General features: G+C 46.3%; 1 protein-coding gene across 2 annotated transcripts in view; it reads right to left on the reverse strand.

The window, feature by feature from the left end:
* Window positions 1-15,387: 15,387 nt before the first annotated feature.
* Window positions 15,388-17,201, reverse strand: part of heatr5b (HEAT repeat containing 5B) — a 51,084-nt gene continuing 49,270 nt past the window's right edge. Inside the window, exon 35 of one of the 2 annotated variants that reach the window (XM_081351414.1) lies at window positions 15,388-16,260. In XM_081351414.1, the coding sequence (XP_081207540.1) occupies window positions 15,953-16,260 (308 nt within the window). In that variant the 3' untranslated portion in view covers window positions 15,388-15,952. The remainder of the gene's footprint in view (window positions 16,261-17,201) is intronic. The other variant, XM_081351415.1, reaches the window with a different exon arrangement.

Genomic DNA, 17,201 nt, shown 5'->3' on the forward strand with positions numbered 1-17,201 from the left:
AAGACCTCGTGACGTCATCGCCGCTGAGGAATGTGGGAGCGGAGAACAGGTTGTTTCCCGCTGCGGGAGTTTGATGAGTTTGATGAGTTTGATGGGTTTGATGGGTTTGTTGCTCGGGCTGAAGGATGTGTCTCCCTCCACAGGCTGTTTGATAAACTCACTGATGCCAGCCATTGTGCTCAGATTTTAAATAGGTCAGTTTGTAATGTCATTCGAGTCCATATCGTTTCAATGCATTAATCATAAATGTCCTCTAGAATCTGAGCTGTAAACTATGCCATGCTTGATCACTTTATGCAAGCACCTCTATACATTACATCTGCATTAGGTTTGCTTTTTAACATCTTTTGAGTATTGCCACATAAATGATCACTACAAGAAAGACTGTGCATGCATCACAAAACCCGTTTTTAAATACATAAAAAAAAAAAAAATCGAATCCAATGCAAAGAGCAGTAAACTATGCCATGCACTTGATCACTTTATGATCAAGCACCTCTCCAGATTGAATTTGCAATTAAAGAACTGATTTTCCCCGACTTTGCATTGGATTTGATTTTTTTATGCATTTAAAAAAAACTATAATGAGGTTTTGTGATGCATGTGCAACTTGCAAGCTCATTTATGTTGCAATATTACATTTAAAAGCTGTTTAAAAAGCATATTTTAATATCTTCATTCATGTATTTATTACATGTACAATATTAGAATATAATGATTCATGCACTAAATAGAGTTTAAGTTGGGTCAAAACACATGATAACAATCCACAAAACAAGAACCCAAATCCAAAATGTAATCATATAAACACAAGAGCTGCAGATTAGAGCCATAATCAAACCTACAATAACAGGAAACACAGGAAACGGAGCTCAGCTAATGAGACTGAATGAACCGTCAGGTTATTTGAACGTACAAACAGGACATGAAGCACAGGTGATGGAAATGAGACCGTGAGAACCACTGAGCGATCGACTCATACGGAGGGCTCACGTCTCAGTGAGTCCAAACAAACACACACTCTTTTCTTCTGAGCACTGACGCACACAGCTAGGGTCTCCGGGCCCCGGTGCAGGTTGTCGCTGTGGGCCCTCCTCCATTGAAATCGTGTTACAGGGGGAACATACAAAACACGGGGGCCCCTAGAATCGTCCCCACCTTTCTCCCCTCTAGCGATGGCCCTGACAACCAGGTGACAACCAGTTCTCTACCACAGTTCCTGGGAACCCCTGCTCTAACACACTCAGGCTACATTCACACTTTCAGTCCAAATCCGATTATTTGTGAATCTGATTAGCCTGGAAATCCAAACCTAAATCTGAAAGATTAATGGCCTGACATCGACTAATGAAACTCGGACAGCTCGAGGGGCGGCACCAAGCATGTATTTGAAAATCTCACTGCACGCAATTGGATAACACTACGACCAATCACAACAAGCCCCATACGCTTAGCTAGCAGCGGAGCTAACTGGGAGATTAGACTCTTGCCGTATCCGGTCGGCAAAACAGCAAAAACGCCCTTCTTGCAAAGGAAGGATTCGAGCGGCGTCTGCTGTTCCTCTTTTAGATGAAAAGCCGAGTCTAACTCGTTCACTGTAGCGGCCAAAGCCGTTTCAAACAGCTGGTGTTCATCCATAGCCATCCTGCAATGTTTACTAATGACTTCGATGTCACAGCGCTGTCGTCATCTCGCCTCTGGCCCGCCTATATCAGATAACCCGATGTGATTGGTGCAGCTCGGATATAAGGTCATATTTAATGAACATCATTACTCGATGCCAGAGAAAACTCGCTGAGCAAATTCAACTTGTGCTCTCGTGAGAACTCTGGATTTCCAGGGTAATATCTGATTGGAATCTGATCTAAAATTATCGAAGTCCACACTGTGTATCACAACTGTTCAGGTCCGATGTGTGTATCCATGGCGCTCTTTTGTTTTCTGGAATATCTGCATTGGTTTCTATGGCAATGATGTTGCGTTGGTAAGTATACACCTAAAACAACACCAACTGCAACATGGAGGGGTTTGCAATTCAGATGTTGTCTTGTTTAAACATGGAAATGTGTATCCGCGCACTGGACTATGCGTCTTCTGAGGCAGCGGCAGAACCGGTTTCAAAATATGTCTCCGTTATATTGTCATTTTCTGCTGTCCAGCACTTTGCAACAACAGCGGCAGCTGTTTCGGCAGCGACTTTCAGCTTGTTTCCAATAACAACGTCTGACGTTTACATTTTATGTGCTTTCACACTGGCAGTTTAATTTGAAAGAGAGTGTGGTTTGCACGAAAATCTGTTAATGTGAAAGCTGTCATGCAGACCCAAGACTACCAGTAGGAGGTTGTCTAATTTAGGTTGCAATGGAACTGTGGCATACATGTGAAAGCAACTCAAACTTGGGTCCGCACTTGTTCAGAAGGTAAGATAACATGTGCGTGCGTTTCAGAAGTTTGCAAGTAGCAGAAAGCCACCATTATGCAGCACATGCAGTAGACTAGGGATTCTCAACCCTGGCCCTCGAGGTCCACTTTATTGTAGTGTTCAGCTCCAACCCTGATCAAACTCACCTGAACAAGCTCATCAAGGGCCCTGTCCCAAATGGCACACTCCGGACTTGTGGACTTCCTCAGAGTCCACACTTTGGTGACGTCATGTAGTGCAGGCCTATAGGGCCCTTGGCGTGAGTCCATGAGGGCACATTGAGAGGTATTTTTGGGACAGACTCGATCGTCACGCCAGAGATAACGGTCTGGTTGTTGTTGGACAGGAGAAATCACATTTTTGTGCTCCGACGTCTTATCTCCATGTCAACTACACAGCCTGCTTTTACAGTTCTAGATTTTGATAGTGTGTATGCCACCTGGGAATTAGACAAGATAGGCCTACATCATGCTTATTTAAATGATGTATACAGTTGTACATAATAATACATAATGTTCCATTTGAACTAGGATTACAATTTTAACACATAATGAAAATGTGCATGAGTTTCAGATGAATTTTTAGGTTTCAATATTCATACTACATTTACATATGACTCAGTAAAGCCCTGACATTCGGTTCTATTTATTTAATGAATAATAATGCAATCATATTATTCAACGCGCTATTATTATGTTTGAGACATCAACCACTGGTCGATGACCATAATGTTTGTATAAACTGTAGGTAACAACTGGTAAAATGTACATCTAGGCCATAAAAAACGTAATATTTTCTTCTCAAATGTCAACAATTATCCGTGAGCGAAATCTCCTCCCATCCGTTGTCTGATTGGCCTTTCGCAAGGATTCCTGGGTAGTTAAAGTGTGTGGAGCCTGCATCTATGCAGGCTTCGTGGAAGACCGCTTCAAGGGTACAAAGGGGGCGCTAATGAGCACTTCAGAGCCTTAAAATGCTGAATGGGACAGCCTACGGACTCGTAGACTCAGCGAGCACGCGCAAGTTCACGAGACCGAAAGTCCACATGAAGTGCGCCATTTGGGACAGGGCCAAGGTCTTCAGGATTACTAGAAACTAACACACAGTTGAGTTTAAACTCCACTGCAGGAAAGTGGACACCGAGACGCAAGTGTCATTCCCTCTGTTGTGCTTAATAGCAACAAATTAACCCAATATATTGACCATGCTGTTATATTATAATGCCATCATATTCTGTGCAGGGAATTAGCTTACTTCGCTGTAAATAGAAAAGCCTGACAATATCACTGCTTAATACTTTTAGGCATTGTGTTATTCTGCCATGTTTCTCACTGACATGCCCCCAACTCATAAAGATTGGGGCTTAAAGAAAATCCAGAGCTTCCCACTCGTATTCACGACATTGTGATGACGTTCATGTGCGTTCAACTCATAAATACGATCTTTACGAGATGACTTGAACGCACCATAAGCATCAAGTGAGTGTGAAACCAGCACTCCCGTGGCTTCAAGCTCTGCCTTGGCAGTGATCGGCTCCACCGTGGCCTCCTGCTCTGCTGACTCCATCTTGGTTCTCTGCTCTGCTAGACTCGGTTTGGTCTCCGGCTCAACATTGCCTCCCTTCTCCTCACTCCACCCCTGTTCCCAGATCCTTATGGGCCTGGCCCTCCATCCCTCCTGGGCTGCGTCTGAAAACTGAGAAATGCTGCCTTTGGAGGACGCAGTCCAAGGTCGTGAGGCATCAAAGCACGTCCGAATGCAATGTTAGTTTCACGTCCAGCTCCTGAGATCCCTTTATCTAACCGATTTCTGAAGGCAGCAAAGATGTATCCTTCGCTGCCTTTAATATCCCACAATCCTGTGCTTTCCATTCTGTGACAGTTGAGCTATAACAATTAAAGATTGCGTCTGGAAGTTACGGCTGGTCGTCAGTTTGTAAGTAAATCTTACTCTTCATAAACTTCAACTGGTCCAAAATTCAGCTGCTCGTATCATTACTCGTACCCCTTCTATTCATCACATCACTCCTATTTTACAACAGCTCCATTGGCTCCCTATCATTTATCGTATCAACTATAAAATACTTCTCCTTACTTTTAAAGTCATTCATAATCTAGCCCCTTCGTATCTTTTTGATCTCCTCCATATACCTACACACGCTCGTACTCTTAGATCCTCTTCTTCTATTCATTTCACCGTTCCCCGTGTCCGCCTTGTTACTATGGGGAGTAGAGCTTTCAGTTCCTCCGCTCCTCAGCTCTGGAATTCGCTTCCACCGGACCTCCGTCATATTGATTCTCTCACACTTTTCAAATCCAAACTCAAAACTCATTTGTTTAGAATAGCTTACTCCCTTTGACCACAACTGCATTTTCTTTTAATTGTATTGTATCTCATTGTTTTTAAATATTGTTATTGTTGTTGATGATGATGTAAGGTGACCTTGAGTGTCAAGAAAGGCACCTATAAATAAAATGTATAATAATAATAATGATAATAAATGTACATTTTTTATCAATGTTTTCCACTTATGATGTAATTTCTAGCAAATTGCTATTGAAGTCATTAAATATACACTTAGTTTTCATCATTAAACCATTACGCTACCTCAGAAGTCTGTCCGAAACCAGTTGCCTTTGTGCGCAAACGCTTCCTGCAGAGTCATTGCCTAATGGGGCACCGAGGCAACAAGTCACTACCTATGGTTTCGGACGCAGCCCTGGACTCTTTGGGTGCTTCTCAGTTCTTATTCACTTCCTTTCCTCGTGTCTCAGGTTTCCCATCCCCTTGATGCGGGGGATCCTGTGTATCCTCGCTCATAATCCCTCAGGAAACTTCCTCACTCCTCGTTCAAGATGGCTGAATACGATCAGCTTCCGGGTCACGGGCTGGAGGACGGAGGAGCGAGGAAACGAGGAAGCATCATTTGAGTATTGAGGAGCACCTTTTTTGTGGATTCAGACCCTTGCTGTGGAACTCTATTTTCTGGTCAGGTGCATTCAGTTTGCTTTAATTATCTGTCAAATGTGTCTGGACCTCAACTGATGTCCATCTGTTGTAATTTGAATTGATTGGACTTAGTTTGGAAATGCACAGACCTGGGTATATAAGGGCTGTAAGAAAAAATGATGTGGACGCAGAAGATCTCAAAGATGAAGTTTATTACAGCATAGCAGTGGCAAAGTACATGAAGCACCTTGGGTTCACCGGCATCAGAATGAACCCAGAACATCCAAATCTCAAACCTTTTATTCTGCTACAGTTCACCATTCTTAATGTAAATGAAGTTGCTCTTGTAGTTACAGCTGTGGTCTGTATGTTAATGAAGTTGAGACACCCCATTGTCTGAGAAGGTTCTCGGGGTCCCACACCCATTCCCATTCTACAACTGATGACCATTCGCTCAGAATGTGATAAACCCAAATGGTGAAGAAACAATATAACATGATTTCCTTCTTATCTATGATAATTTAGCCATTTTGGGGATGAGCTCATTCTAAAATATACTTAGGAGTGGAATATGGGTCGAGGCATATTACAATTTCTTACATGGCCCACAGTTTACACTGCACTGTCAGGACAAAAAAGCCATGTAGTCCAAGGACATGTCTGTTGAATGCCAAGATCAAATTGTTGCAAGGCACAGATCAGGGTTGTGTTTCCCAAAAGCATCGTAAGCCTAAGTAGATCGTAGAACCATCGCCACCAATGGCCTCTATGATCAACTTAGCTCACAATGCTTTTGTAAAACGCTGCCCAGAACAAAGAGATAAAATGGCTTCCAAGGCTTTGATTGGTCACTGGACAGCAGTGGCCTCAATCTCTTTTAAATGGAAGAAGCTTGGTATGACCCAGAATCTTCCTAGAGTTGGTCGTCCAGACAAATTAAGCATCTGGGTAAGAAGGGATTTGGGTTCGAAGGCGAGTAAGAACACAATGTTTACTATGAAAGAGCTCCAAAAGTCCTGTGCAGAGATGGAAGAACCTGTTGGACAAACAACCATCTTTGCCGCACTACATAAATCAGACCTTTATGGCGGAGTGGTTAGACAGAAGCTAAACAGACTGGTGAGATGTGAACTGAACTCTGTGGACAGAACAGTAAGCACTATGATTGGTGTAGAACAGGCAATGCACATCACCTGGCTAATACCATCCCTATAGTGAAACATGGCGGTGGAAGCATCATGCTATGGTACGCTAGGTTCTCAGTGGCAGGCACCGGGAGACTGGTAATAATTGAGAGAAGGCAATCAGATACAGGAACATCCTTGAAGAAAACCTCCTCTACAGCACGCACGCGCACACACGCGCCCCCTTTCATCCGCCAAAAATAGAAGCTCTGCGTATCTGCTCTGGAGGGCTGCGGATCGCCGGAGTCGGAACTTTGAGCTTTGAGCTAATCATGATGTGAAACACCTGCAGACAGGGGCGTCACTAGGCCCTTTTTAGGGGGGCTTCAGCCTCTCTGATGTTCGCTCCGAGCAGAGCGAACATCAGAGAGTACAAGGTGTGTCGTGAGTGCATTTATTGATAGATTGCTATGATATTACATCTGCATCGGTGCAGTTCTTTGTCATAAATGCATTGCAGTTTACATAATGTAATGTTACTGGAGCATTGGGAGCAACACGGGACGGTTTCTCATCCAATACCAATACGTTTCGCTGCGTTCACCTTCAGCCCTTATCACAGTGTGATAGTTGTTTTTTATTCCTACAAAAATGAAGCGATTAACACCCATGAAAACATACTTTAGAAAACGATCATGATTTATTTTAATTTACTTTTTAAACTTTAAAACATATTATTTTGTATTTCGGCATTACATTATGCTGCCAGTGCCATGCACAGAAATGATTAAAGACACACATCATTGTCTGAAAGCACTAGATGGCCCAGAGAGAGAAACATCATTATTATTTTGGAGTTTTTTGGAGTTATTTTGTTTTGTATTAATAAATAGTTTTGTATTAAGTAATAATGAATCAGGAGGAGTGTACATACATATATTAGAGTAAAAGTAGAGTAAAGGGATTTGTGATTTTCAAGTTCTATACTTGATTTATAGAAGTGGCAAATTGATAATTCATGTTGTTATTTTTAATAAATAGAAATAATTATAGAACAGATTAATCATATTGCCAATAGACAATTACATTAATACACGTTTAGCTGTTTAGTTAAATGATTTGAAATTAAATAGATTTTCACGGGGTAACTTGATGAATAATTCGTATTGTTGATTACAAAGGCTAAAAAGCTTAAAAAATAAAATAATTTATATTTCATTGTAGATGGACTTAGTTACCTAGCTTTCCTGGTAGCTTTGTCTGAGAAAATGATTCATGAATCAACCTATCAGTTGACCCTATGTTTACTTTCTTCACTGACAGACAAAAATTAAAAGCCTGTATCAGTCAAAGCTCAGCTTTAGGAGGGGAAAAGACAGAGCAAGATAAAAACAAAGAGAAAAAGAGTGTGATGCTGATGAGGTGAGAAAAATAAATAGCTGCGCGCACATGGTTTTAAAGCTATTGTCATCCAATTTTTTTGGCCTTCAAAACATCTTAAAATGCACATATGTAGATCAGAGAAATCAAAATTTTCTCGGGGGAGCATACCCCCGAACCCCCCTAAATACCTCACATTCGGTACCTCAGTGATTATAAAATCATGCCATATGCATGTTACTGGATCAATGAATGAAACTAGTTAATAATGAGCATTAGACCATAAACTAACTCTTTTTTTTTCTTTTTTTTTACATCATACCCTCATAGGGGGCTGAGCCCCCCTAAAATGAAAACGTACTGGTTACTTTCGTAACCTCGCTTCCCTTAGAGATAAGGGAACGAGTACTGCGTTGCAAACGCTATGGGAAAACTCCTTTTCTCGAGAATATTGAAGCCCTTTATTTTAAAACGCATTTGCTACAGCACAGGCGAGAGCATCAGACCCACGTGAGTGAGCTGATAGGCTGTGCTGTGGGCAACTGCACGAACCAATGGCGGATAGACAGAAGCGCGCGAGCCAATCAGGGCGCTTGGCGCTCTGTCACTGTCAAGCGCGCGAAACTACACGTGACCATAACATATAAATACAGATAGAATCCGCCATTTGACAGGTATAATCGACTGAAGCGACAAACCTGCCATAAGAAAAATAGCACGGCAAGGCAACGCAGTACTCGTTCCCTTATCTCTAAGGGAACCGAGGTTACGAAAGTAACCAGTACGTTCCCTTACGAGAACGTTCTCTCGTACTGCGTTGCAAACGCTATGGGAACGTTTCCATTTAAAACGCCGTGCTATTAATCTTTTGGCCGCTCTGACTCACCAGAGTTCCGGGAAGTACAGAATAGCCAGGATAAAAAGAGACCGAACATCGGGCCCATCAATTATCCGTAATAAAGACTGGCCAGAGCCAGTCATTTAACCCACAAGGTGATAGCCGTGTGTTTAATATCAAACTAGTCTGGGTCAGCAGAGCCAGAGTCTAGACTGAAAAGACTGTAACTGCAAAGCAGGGACATTAAAGTTATAATTCATCGGATCTGGCCAGAGCCAGTCACTTAGCCCACAAAGTGAAAACCGTGTGTTCAATATCAACTAGACTGGGTCACAGAGCCAGTGTCTAGACAGAAGAACTGTAGCTACAAGCAAGGGCATTAAAGCTATAATTCAACAATGTGGACGGAGCGGATATCCGGCCGCCGCACATATGCTATAGATGGGAATACCCAAGTGACCATGGTTCAAAACTAGTCTGGATCCACAGAGCCAGAGTCTAGACAGAAAGAACGCATGTCTGCAGAGCAGGGACATCCAGCTTATAGAATCTCACAAATGTGGACGGAGCGGACCAGCCGGCCGCCGCACAAATGTCTTCAATGGGAATACCACTTGACCAAGCCCACGAAGAGGCAACACCTCTCGTGGAATGAGCTCTAACACCTATGGGACAAGAGAGGCCCAGTGAGGTGTAAGCCAGGGCCATGGCGTCAACTATCCATCTGGACAGTGTGGTTTTAGTGACCGGGAGGCCCTTGGATCAGCCCCCGAAACACACAAAGAGCTGTTCAGACTGTCTGAAAGAGGCCGAACGCTCCAGATAAATTCTCAAAGCTCTGACTGGGCAAAGCATGAGAGAATCGCTATCCTCCTCGGAGGAGGGGAGAGCTGACAGAGAAATAACCTGGGCTCTGAACGGAGTTGAGAGCACCTTAGGAACATATCCATGTCTTGGCCTAAGAATGACCTTGGAGTCATTAGGACCAAACTCCAGACAGGAAGCGCTGGTAGACAGCGCCTGTAAATCCCCTATTCTCTTTACTGACGCCAGTGCTAGAAGCAGGGCGGTTTTCAGAGAGAGAGACTTAGGATCAGCTGACTGAAGTGGTTCAAAGGGAGGTCCCTTAAGAGCCCGCAGGACCAAGGAGAGGTCCCAGGCCGGAACAGACGGTGGCCGAGGCGGGTTAAGCCTCCTGGCGCCCCTGAGGAAGCGAACTATAAGGTCGCTTTTTCCTAAGGAGGCCCCGGCTTCCAATACGTGAAAAGCAGCAATGGCTGCCACGTACACTTTGAGAGTGGAGGGGGAGCGACCCGCGTCCAACATCTCCTGTAGAAAAGACAGTACTCTTGGTACTTCACAAGTGTATGGGTCGAGGTTCGAGCTAAACACCAGCTGGAAAACACTGACCATTTACTGAGATAGAGGCGTCTGGTAGACGGAGCTCTAGCTTCCTTTATAGTATTCAGGACGCCCTCTGGGAGGTTCTGGGGTACCCGTTGAGTGGCCATACATGTAGGGCCCATAAGTCGGGACGGGGATGCCAGATTGTCCTGTTGGCCTGAGTCAGGAGGTCGCGCCTCACTGGGATTGGCCACGGGTCTGCTACAGACAGCTGCATCAACTCTGGGAACCAAACCTGGGTCCGCCAGAGAGGAGCTACTAATAGCACTGCGCTTTTCGTGTTCCTGATCCGTTCGATGATCTGAGGGAGCATCGAGACCGGGGGGAACGCATAGAGAGGAAGGTTGGGCCAGTCGTGGGCCAACGCATCCCTGCTCTTTGAGAAAAAGATTGGGCATTGACAGTTGTCTTCTGAGGCGAAAAGATCTACTTCTGCCTTCCCGAAGACCTCCCAGAGTAGGAGAACTGTCTGAGGGTGGAGAGACCATTCCTCTGGGGGAACTCTGCCCCGAGAGAGCATGTCTGCTCCTGTATTCAACGTGCCTGGCACGTGAGCTGCCCTGAGCGAGCGCAGATTGGTGTGAGCCCATAGCAAGAGCTGTGAGGCTATGGTAAACAGGTTGCGGGACCTGAGGCCGCCCTGGCGATTTATGTAAGAGACCACCGACATGTTGTCCGTCCGTACCAACACGTGGTGTCCCGCCAGGTATGGGAGGAATGTTTTTAGGGCTAGAAAAACTGCTCTCATTTCGAGGCAGTTTATGTGTAGGCGTTTCTCCGAGCTCGACCAGAGGCCGGAGGCAGGCCTGCCCTCGTACAGAGCTCCCCAACCGGAGTTGGAGGCGTCTGTTGAAATCATCCTCCTCTCTGAAACTACCCCCATGCTTACGCCCTGCTGGTACCAGCTGGCGTTTTTCCAAGGGGCCAGGGCTTGAACACAGCGCTGGTCCACCTTGATAATCAAGTGGCCTGAATGCCAGGCGTGGGGTGGCACCAGAGGAGCCAGCCACAGCTGAAGAGGACGCATACGCAGTAGGCCTAGTTGGAGTACTGATGATGCAGAGGCCATCAGGCCAAGGATCCTCTGAAACGTTCTGAGGGGTACAAGAGAGCCCTCTATGAACGATGCCGTGAGCTGCTGAATCGTTAGAGCACTGGCCGGTGTGGGCCATGCTCTCATAAGTACGGAGTCGAGAACTGTTCCCAGGAACGTGATATGTTGGCTGGGCAACAGAACACTCTTTGCAACATTGACCCTGAGCCCTAGACATTCTAGATGGCTGAGGAGCCAGGCTTTGTGAGTATGTGACTCCGCCTCTGACTGGGTCAGTATGAGCCAGTCGTCGAGGTAGTTTAGGATGCGCATTCCCCGCTGTCTCAGGGGGGAGAGAGCTGCATCCATGCACTTCGTGAATGTACGAGGCGCTAGTGCCAGTCCAAATGGAAGAACTGTGTACTGGTATGTCTGCCCCTCGAAGGCGAATCTCAAGAATGGCCTGTGGTGGGGGTTCACTTGAATGTGAAAGTAAGCGTCTTTCAGATCTACTGAGAAAAACCAGTCGCCTGGGCGAATCTGCGTCAGGATATGTCTGGTCGTGAGCATTCTGAACGGCCGTGACATGAGAGCCTTGTTCAGATGTCTGAGATCTAAAATGGGTCTCAGGCCGCCGTCTTTCTTTGGAACAAGAAAGTATCGGCTGTAAAAACCTGACTCGCTCAGAGAAGGGGGGATCTTCTCGATGGCCCCTTTCGCCAGCAGACTTAACACTTCGGTGCGGAGGATATGACTCAATGTGCCCCTTACCGTGGTTTGTATAACCGCGCGAAAACGCGGTGGTCTGCGGGCGAACTGAAGCGAGTAACCATGCTTTATGATGTTCATCACCCATACTGAAACTCCGGGGATAGCTTGCCAAGCTAGAGCCCGCAGAGCTAGAGGCATTATCATATCTGGAACACCCAGAGTGGGGGGCTCGGACTGACATGTATGCATGTGAGAAATTATGCTCGATTTGTGCTTTGTGTGGGTCGCTGTTAAAACAGCGTTTGTTTGCAGGGGTGCGTGACATGTGACGGGCCCATGAACTGCATTTAGAACTGCTGCAGCCGCCTGAACTGAAGAGGGAGCCGTGAGCAGTAGTCGAGCGATTTTTGGGGCTGGTCCGGCCGCAGCGGGACAGTGACCCCTCTTTGTGCCGGTTAGGACGGCTTCTTGGGCTCGTGATCGAGCGTCAGCTTCGGCCGCGGGCCCTGGCGCTTAGGGAACGGGAACCGTTTCGCTGGCTTCATGTGCTTACTGGTCTCAGCCGCTGGGCGGGGCTGGAGGACCTGGGACACCACTTTCTCAGGTCGCGGCGTGCTCTTGGGGCGCCGTTGGACTGAGCTGGAGCGCTTTGGTAGAAAGTGTCTCATGGCGCTGGAAGCCTTCTGAGCTTCAGTGAAGCGATCGGCGAAGCCGCTGACAGATGGGCCGAAGAGACCTGAGGCTGTGACGGGCGAGTCGAGGAAGGCAGATTTATCCGCGTCCCTGATCTCGGTTAAGTTTAGCCAGAGGTGGCGCTCCATTACCACTAGGCTGGCCATATTGCGGCCCAGGGCTTGAGCGGTGGTCTTCGTGGCCCTCAGTGCCAGATCCGTGGCACTCCTGAGGTCTTTAAATGTGTCTGGGTCCGGGCCTGACTCATCCATGGAACGGAGAAGTTTGGCCTGGAAGGCTTGAAGCGTCGCCATGGCGTGAAGTGCAGAGGCGGCTTGACCGGCGGCAGCGTATGCGCGGCTGGCAATGGCCGAAGTAGTTCTGCACGGCTTAGAAGGGTGCACCGTCTTAGACCTCCAACTACCTGCAGTGGGGGGGCATAAGTGTGCAGCGACCGCTTCCTCCAGTGGGGGGAGAGACACATATCCTTTCTCTTCAGCGCCGTCAACAGTGGAGAGCGTAGAAGAGGCAGATGAGCGCGTTCGCGCTGAAAAGGGGCGGCGCGCTGACGAGGGGCCTGCTGGCGCCCCGGCAGGTACCATTCATCGAGGCGGCTTCTGGCGGGCTCAGCTGGAGAAAGCCAATCGAGTCCCAACTCGTCAACAGCGCGAGACATGACACGGAGAAGTTCGGCGTCAATGCTCGCTCGAGTATCAGAAAACTCTAGCTGAGAGGGGGGGGCGGGGTCCGCGGAGCCCGACCAATCCTCGCTCTCAGATGCCGCCATAGAAAGTGCGTCATCGACGTCATCCGGAGATGCGCCGAAAGAGACGAGTCCAGCCGCTTCAGACGAGGGGCGCTGCTCGCTCCGAGAGAACAGGACAGGCGAAGAAGGCGTGGGCGAGGCACGAGGAGAAAGGCCCGGCGTGCACTCGCTAAACTCACCGCGCTCAGGACGCCTCTGATCGCGCCGCTTCTTCCTACGGGGCTCGTGGGGCGCCGAAGACGGAAGGTGGGCGGAATCGGTCACCGTCGAAGACAGCCTTGAACGGAGAACGGAGACAGGCATCCCGTCGCAGAATTGGCAGCCGCCTTTCATGAGCGCTGCCTCGGCGTGCTCAGGGCCGAGGCAGGCCGCACACTGGGTGTGTCCGTCGGATGCATGCAGGGAGACCCCGCAGCTCTCACAGATGGAGAGAGGCATTATGCCGCGCTGTGAAAACAGCGGTTTGCTCTTTTAGATAAATATGCAATGAAAAGGATATAATTTTTCGTCGGATGCCACAGGGAAACGCTCAGCTGGCGAGATGCCGGGATGCGAAGCTGTTCCGCTGGACGGCTTTTCCACGACGAGGGCTTCTTACGACCGGAGAAAATCAGCGACGAGGTGAGTCGAGCTGAAGGAGATTAAATCTGTCAAATGGCGGATTCTATCTGTATTTATATGTTATGGTCACGTGTAGTTTCGCGCGCTTGACAGTGACAGAGCGCCAAGCGCCCTGATTGGCTCGCGCGCTTCTGTCTATCCGCCATTGGTTCGTGCAGTTGCCCACAGCACAGCCTATCAGCTCACTCACGTGGGTCTGATGCTCTCGCCTGTGCTGTAGCAAATGCGTTTTAAAATAAAGGCTTCAATATTCTCGAGAAAAGGAGTTTTCCCATAGCGTTTGCAACGCAGTACGAGAGAACGTTCTCGTAAGGGAATCCTAGAATCGCCCCTGCCTGCAGATAATGATAAAAGGTGAGGAATCACAGACTTCAGCCCTTTTTGGTTACCCCTTTGTCATCTGTTATTTTGGGTTGCTGCTTTATTTATTATTTGTTTGCTTTATGTATTAGTTTAAGTTTGGGTAGTTTGCAGGCCTGTATTTTGGAGTGTATCTTGTGTTAATTATGTAGCTTATTCTTTATTTATGTTAATTTTCTGAACGGAATGTTTTCCGTAGTGGTGTTTATTTTGTTATGTTTGATTAAATAAATATTTTTAATCCGCTTTCGTTCTCGTTGCCTCCCTCATTTGTCGCGGCTCAGAGCCGGCCGTGACAGTACCGAATGTTGGCTGTAGTTCCACCAGAGTTCCACTGGGGGCGATCGCACATGAGTGCAGAATGAATGGGAGTCTATGGGGCTAGACGGCTAAATTTGTCTCTTTCACCCGATTGCCGTTGAGAAATCTCAGATTTGATTGTAGGTTTTGCAAGTTCAACATTGGTTATAGATCGAAAGTTGAATGAACGAGTACTTATGTCCTTTCGATTTCTTACAGGTTGAGTTGTTGTTGCCCATAACATGCTAGCATTCTGCTAATGAACGCTGATTGGTCAGTGAAGGACTGATTACGACCAGAGATACCGCTTGATGGCATCGTGTCATCCAAAGCGGGACCAGAAACAAACAAAACAAACTCTTCTAGCACGTGTATTTCCCTGTGTCAGCTGTGTTGTCGATGCCTCGAGAGAAAAGAAAGTGCAGAGCGCGAAAGTTACAAGACGTAAATTACATTTGTAACTTAATTAAAGACAGATTGTACTGAATGTCAGCTTGCTTATTTTGCTCAAAATAAGGATTTATTGAGTCCACGTGTCAGGCAAACAAGAAACTCTTCTAACCACAGGTCGAGATCTGTTGTTCCAAACACACAACTCTGTGATGCTGTTCGCGAATGTTCGTTAGAACGATGTTTTCGGGAAAACCTACCCTTAACCAACGAGATCAGCTGCAGGGCGGATAAATCAAGCCTTTATTTTAGGTTTTACACCTAATAGCTTGATTACATGAGAACAACTGTGCAGCTCAACCATCTAGTATGGACGGTTATTGATTGGGACATTATTTGTATGAATGACAGGCAATGGTGCATATATTATATATTTTTACTTAATGAATGACAGACAATGAAAGGCAGACATAATCAAGTTATTAAAAGCTCAAACAAGAACTCCAGCATTGAGCAACTCTAAAATATTCAATATTCAATACTCCAAGACTGCAACTACATTTACACAGCGATTCAGCTGAATTCATAGGCATTCACAGCAGAAGTCAAGTAGTTTATACTTGAATCTTTAAAACAATAATCATTATTTATCAAAAACCACACATTTTTGTGAAATTTCTGGAAAAGTGATAAATATGGTAATATGAGGCTTAAATTATGATCAGACAGAAAATAATAAAAAGCAACAGTTAAAAAAACAACAACATGGGAATGTGTTCATGGAAATATTCAGGTAAATGGGAATTTCTATTTCCACCAGTGTAATGTGAGCTTTCAAAAGTAGGTTATTAAGTTTGACTTAAAGTGCATTTCAAATGTGCCCATAAAAACAGACAAGAAGCACTAATGCTTGTAACAGATCCTTCTGAATTATGACAGTGCCACTGTATCTTCGATCCAGACATGCAGAGCTGCTGATGGACTAGAAGAAGCTGGTCTTGAGTTTGATGGTGGGCGCCGCTTGTACGCTGGGCTGAGGTTGTCTGGCCGCCGCCTTGGCTCTGCTGTTGGCCTGTGTGGATCTGATGGCCGCCTCGAGCCGGGTCTTGAGTTCTGGTGCCGCCCCGATGACGGTCTTGAAGGCCACGGGGTACAGAGGGCCGATGCGCATCAGGTTCTGCAGGGCGAACTCGTGCAGGCCCGTGGAGCTGCTGGGGGCCGTGGAGAAGCTCGTCTCGTCCAGCAGGTATGAGATGAGCGTCGGGACCAGCAGAGCCAGTAACTGCACTCCTGTGGGACACAGACCGGTTAAAGGGAACAACCTGGCATGAAGCTGCTCGTTTTTGTACTTTCAATAGAATTTTTATGTTAATATAGTGATCAAACTGGCACACAGTATTCATTGGCTTTAGTATTTTTAAAAGGTTTTACAGCAGTTTTGATCATTTAAAGGTGACATATTATGCCCCTTTTCACCAGATGTAATATAAATCTATAGTGTGCCCAGAATGTGTCTGTGAAATTTCAGCTTAAAATACCCCCCCAATAATTTATTATAGCTTGTCAAATTTGCCCCTTTTTGAGTGTGAGCAAAAACAGTTTTTTTGTGTGTGTCCCTTTAAATGCAAATGAGCTGTAGCTCCGCCTCCTCTCAGAAGAGGGAGGAGTCTTTACACAAGCTCCAGAAACTCCGGCAATAACAGAACAGGCCAATCTCACTCATCCAGAATCCCAGAATAACCCAGTGTTTTCCACACATACACTAATCGTGACGGTGCGCCACAGAATCAACACCGGACGCCACATTGCGTTTCCTTATTTTATTTTTAACGCTATTTAAAACACGCAGCGTATTCGTTCAGCTGCATTTCCTTTCCCTCCTCTCCCTCCGTCTCTCTCTCACACACACACACACACCGCGTCTGTCTCCATGAAAACGAGATCATCCAAGATAAAAAAATATTGTATATTCTGAATACAATGTTGTCAGTGTTAATGTTGGAGTCCCGACCCTTAGCAAACACGCGATTGCGCCTTCTTTAGTAAGTTAACTAACGTTAGTCGCAAGTTTGCTGTAAAATGCAAACAAAAATCCCCCCCCCCCTCCCATTTACTTATCTGGGTTGGCAGAAGCACTGGGGACCCAATTATAGCACTTAAACACGGGAAAGTCTAGATTTCCATGAGCTGTCCCCTATAAAGGTCTGTGCGCATCAGATATGAGTAGGTTT

This window comes from Scardinius erythrophthalmus, assembly GCF_964197995.2.
Source record: "Scardinius erythrophthalmus genome assembly, chromosome: 21".
Lineage (NCBI taxonomy): Eukaryota > Metazoa > Chordata > Actinopteri > Cypriniformes > Leuciscidae > Scardinius > Scardinius erythrophthalmus.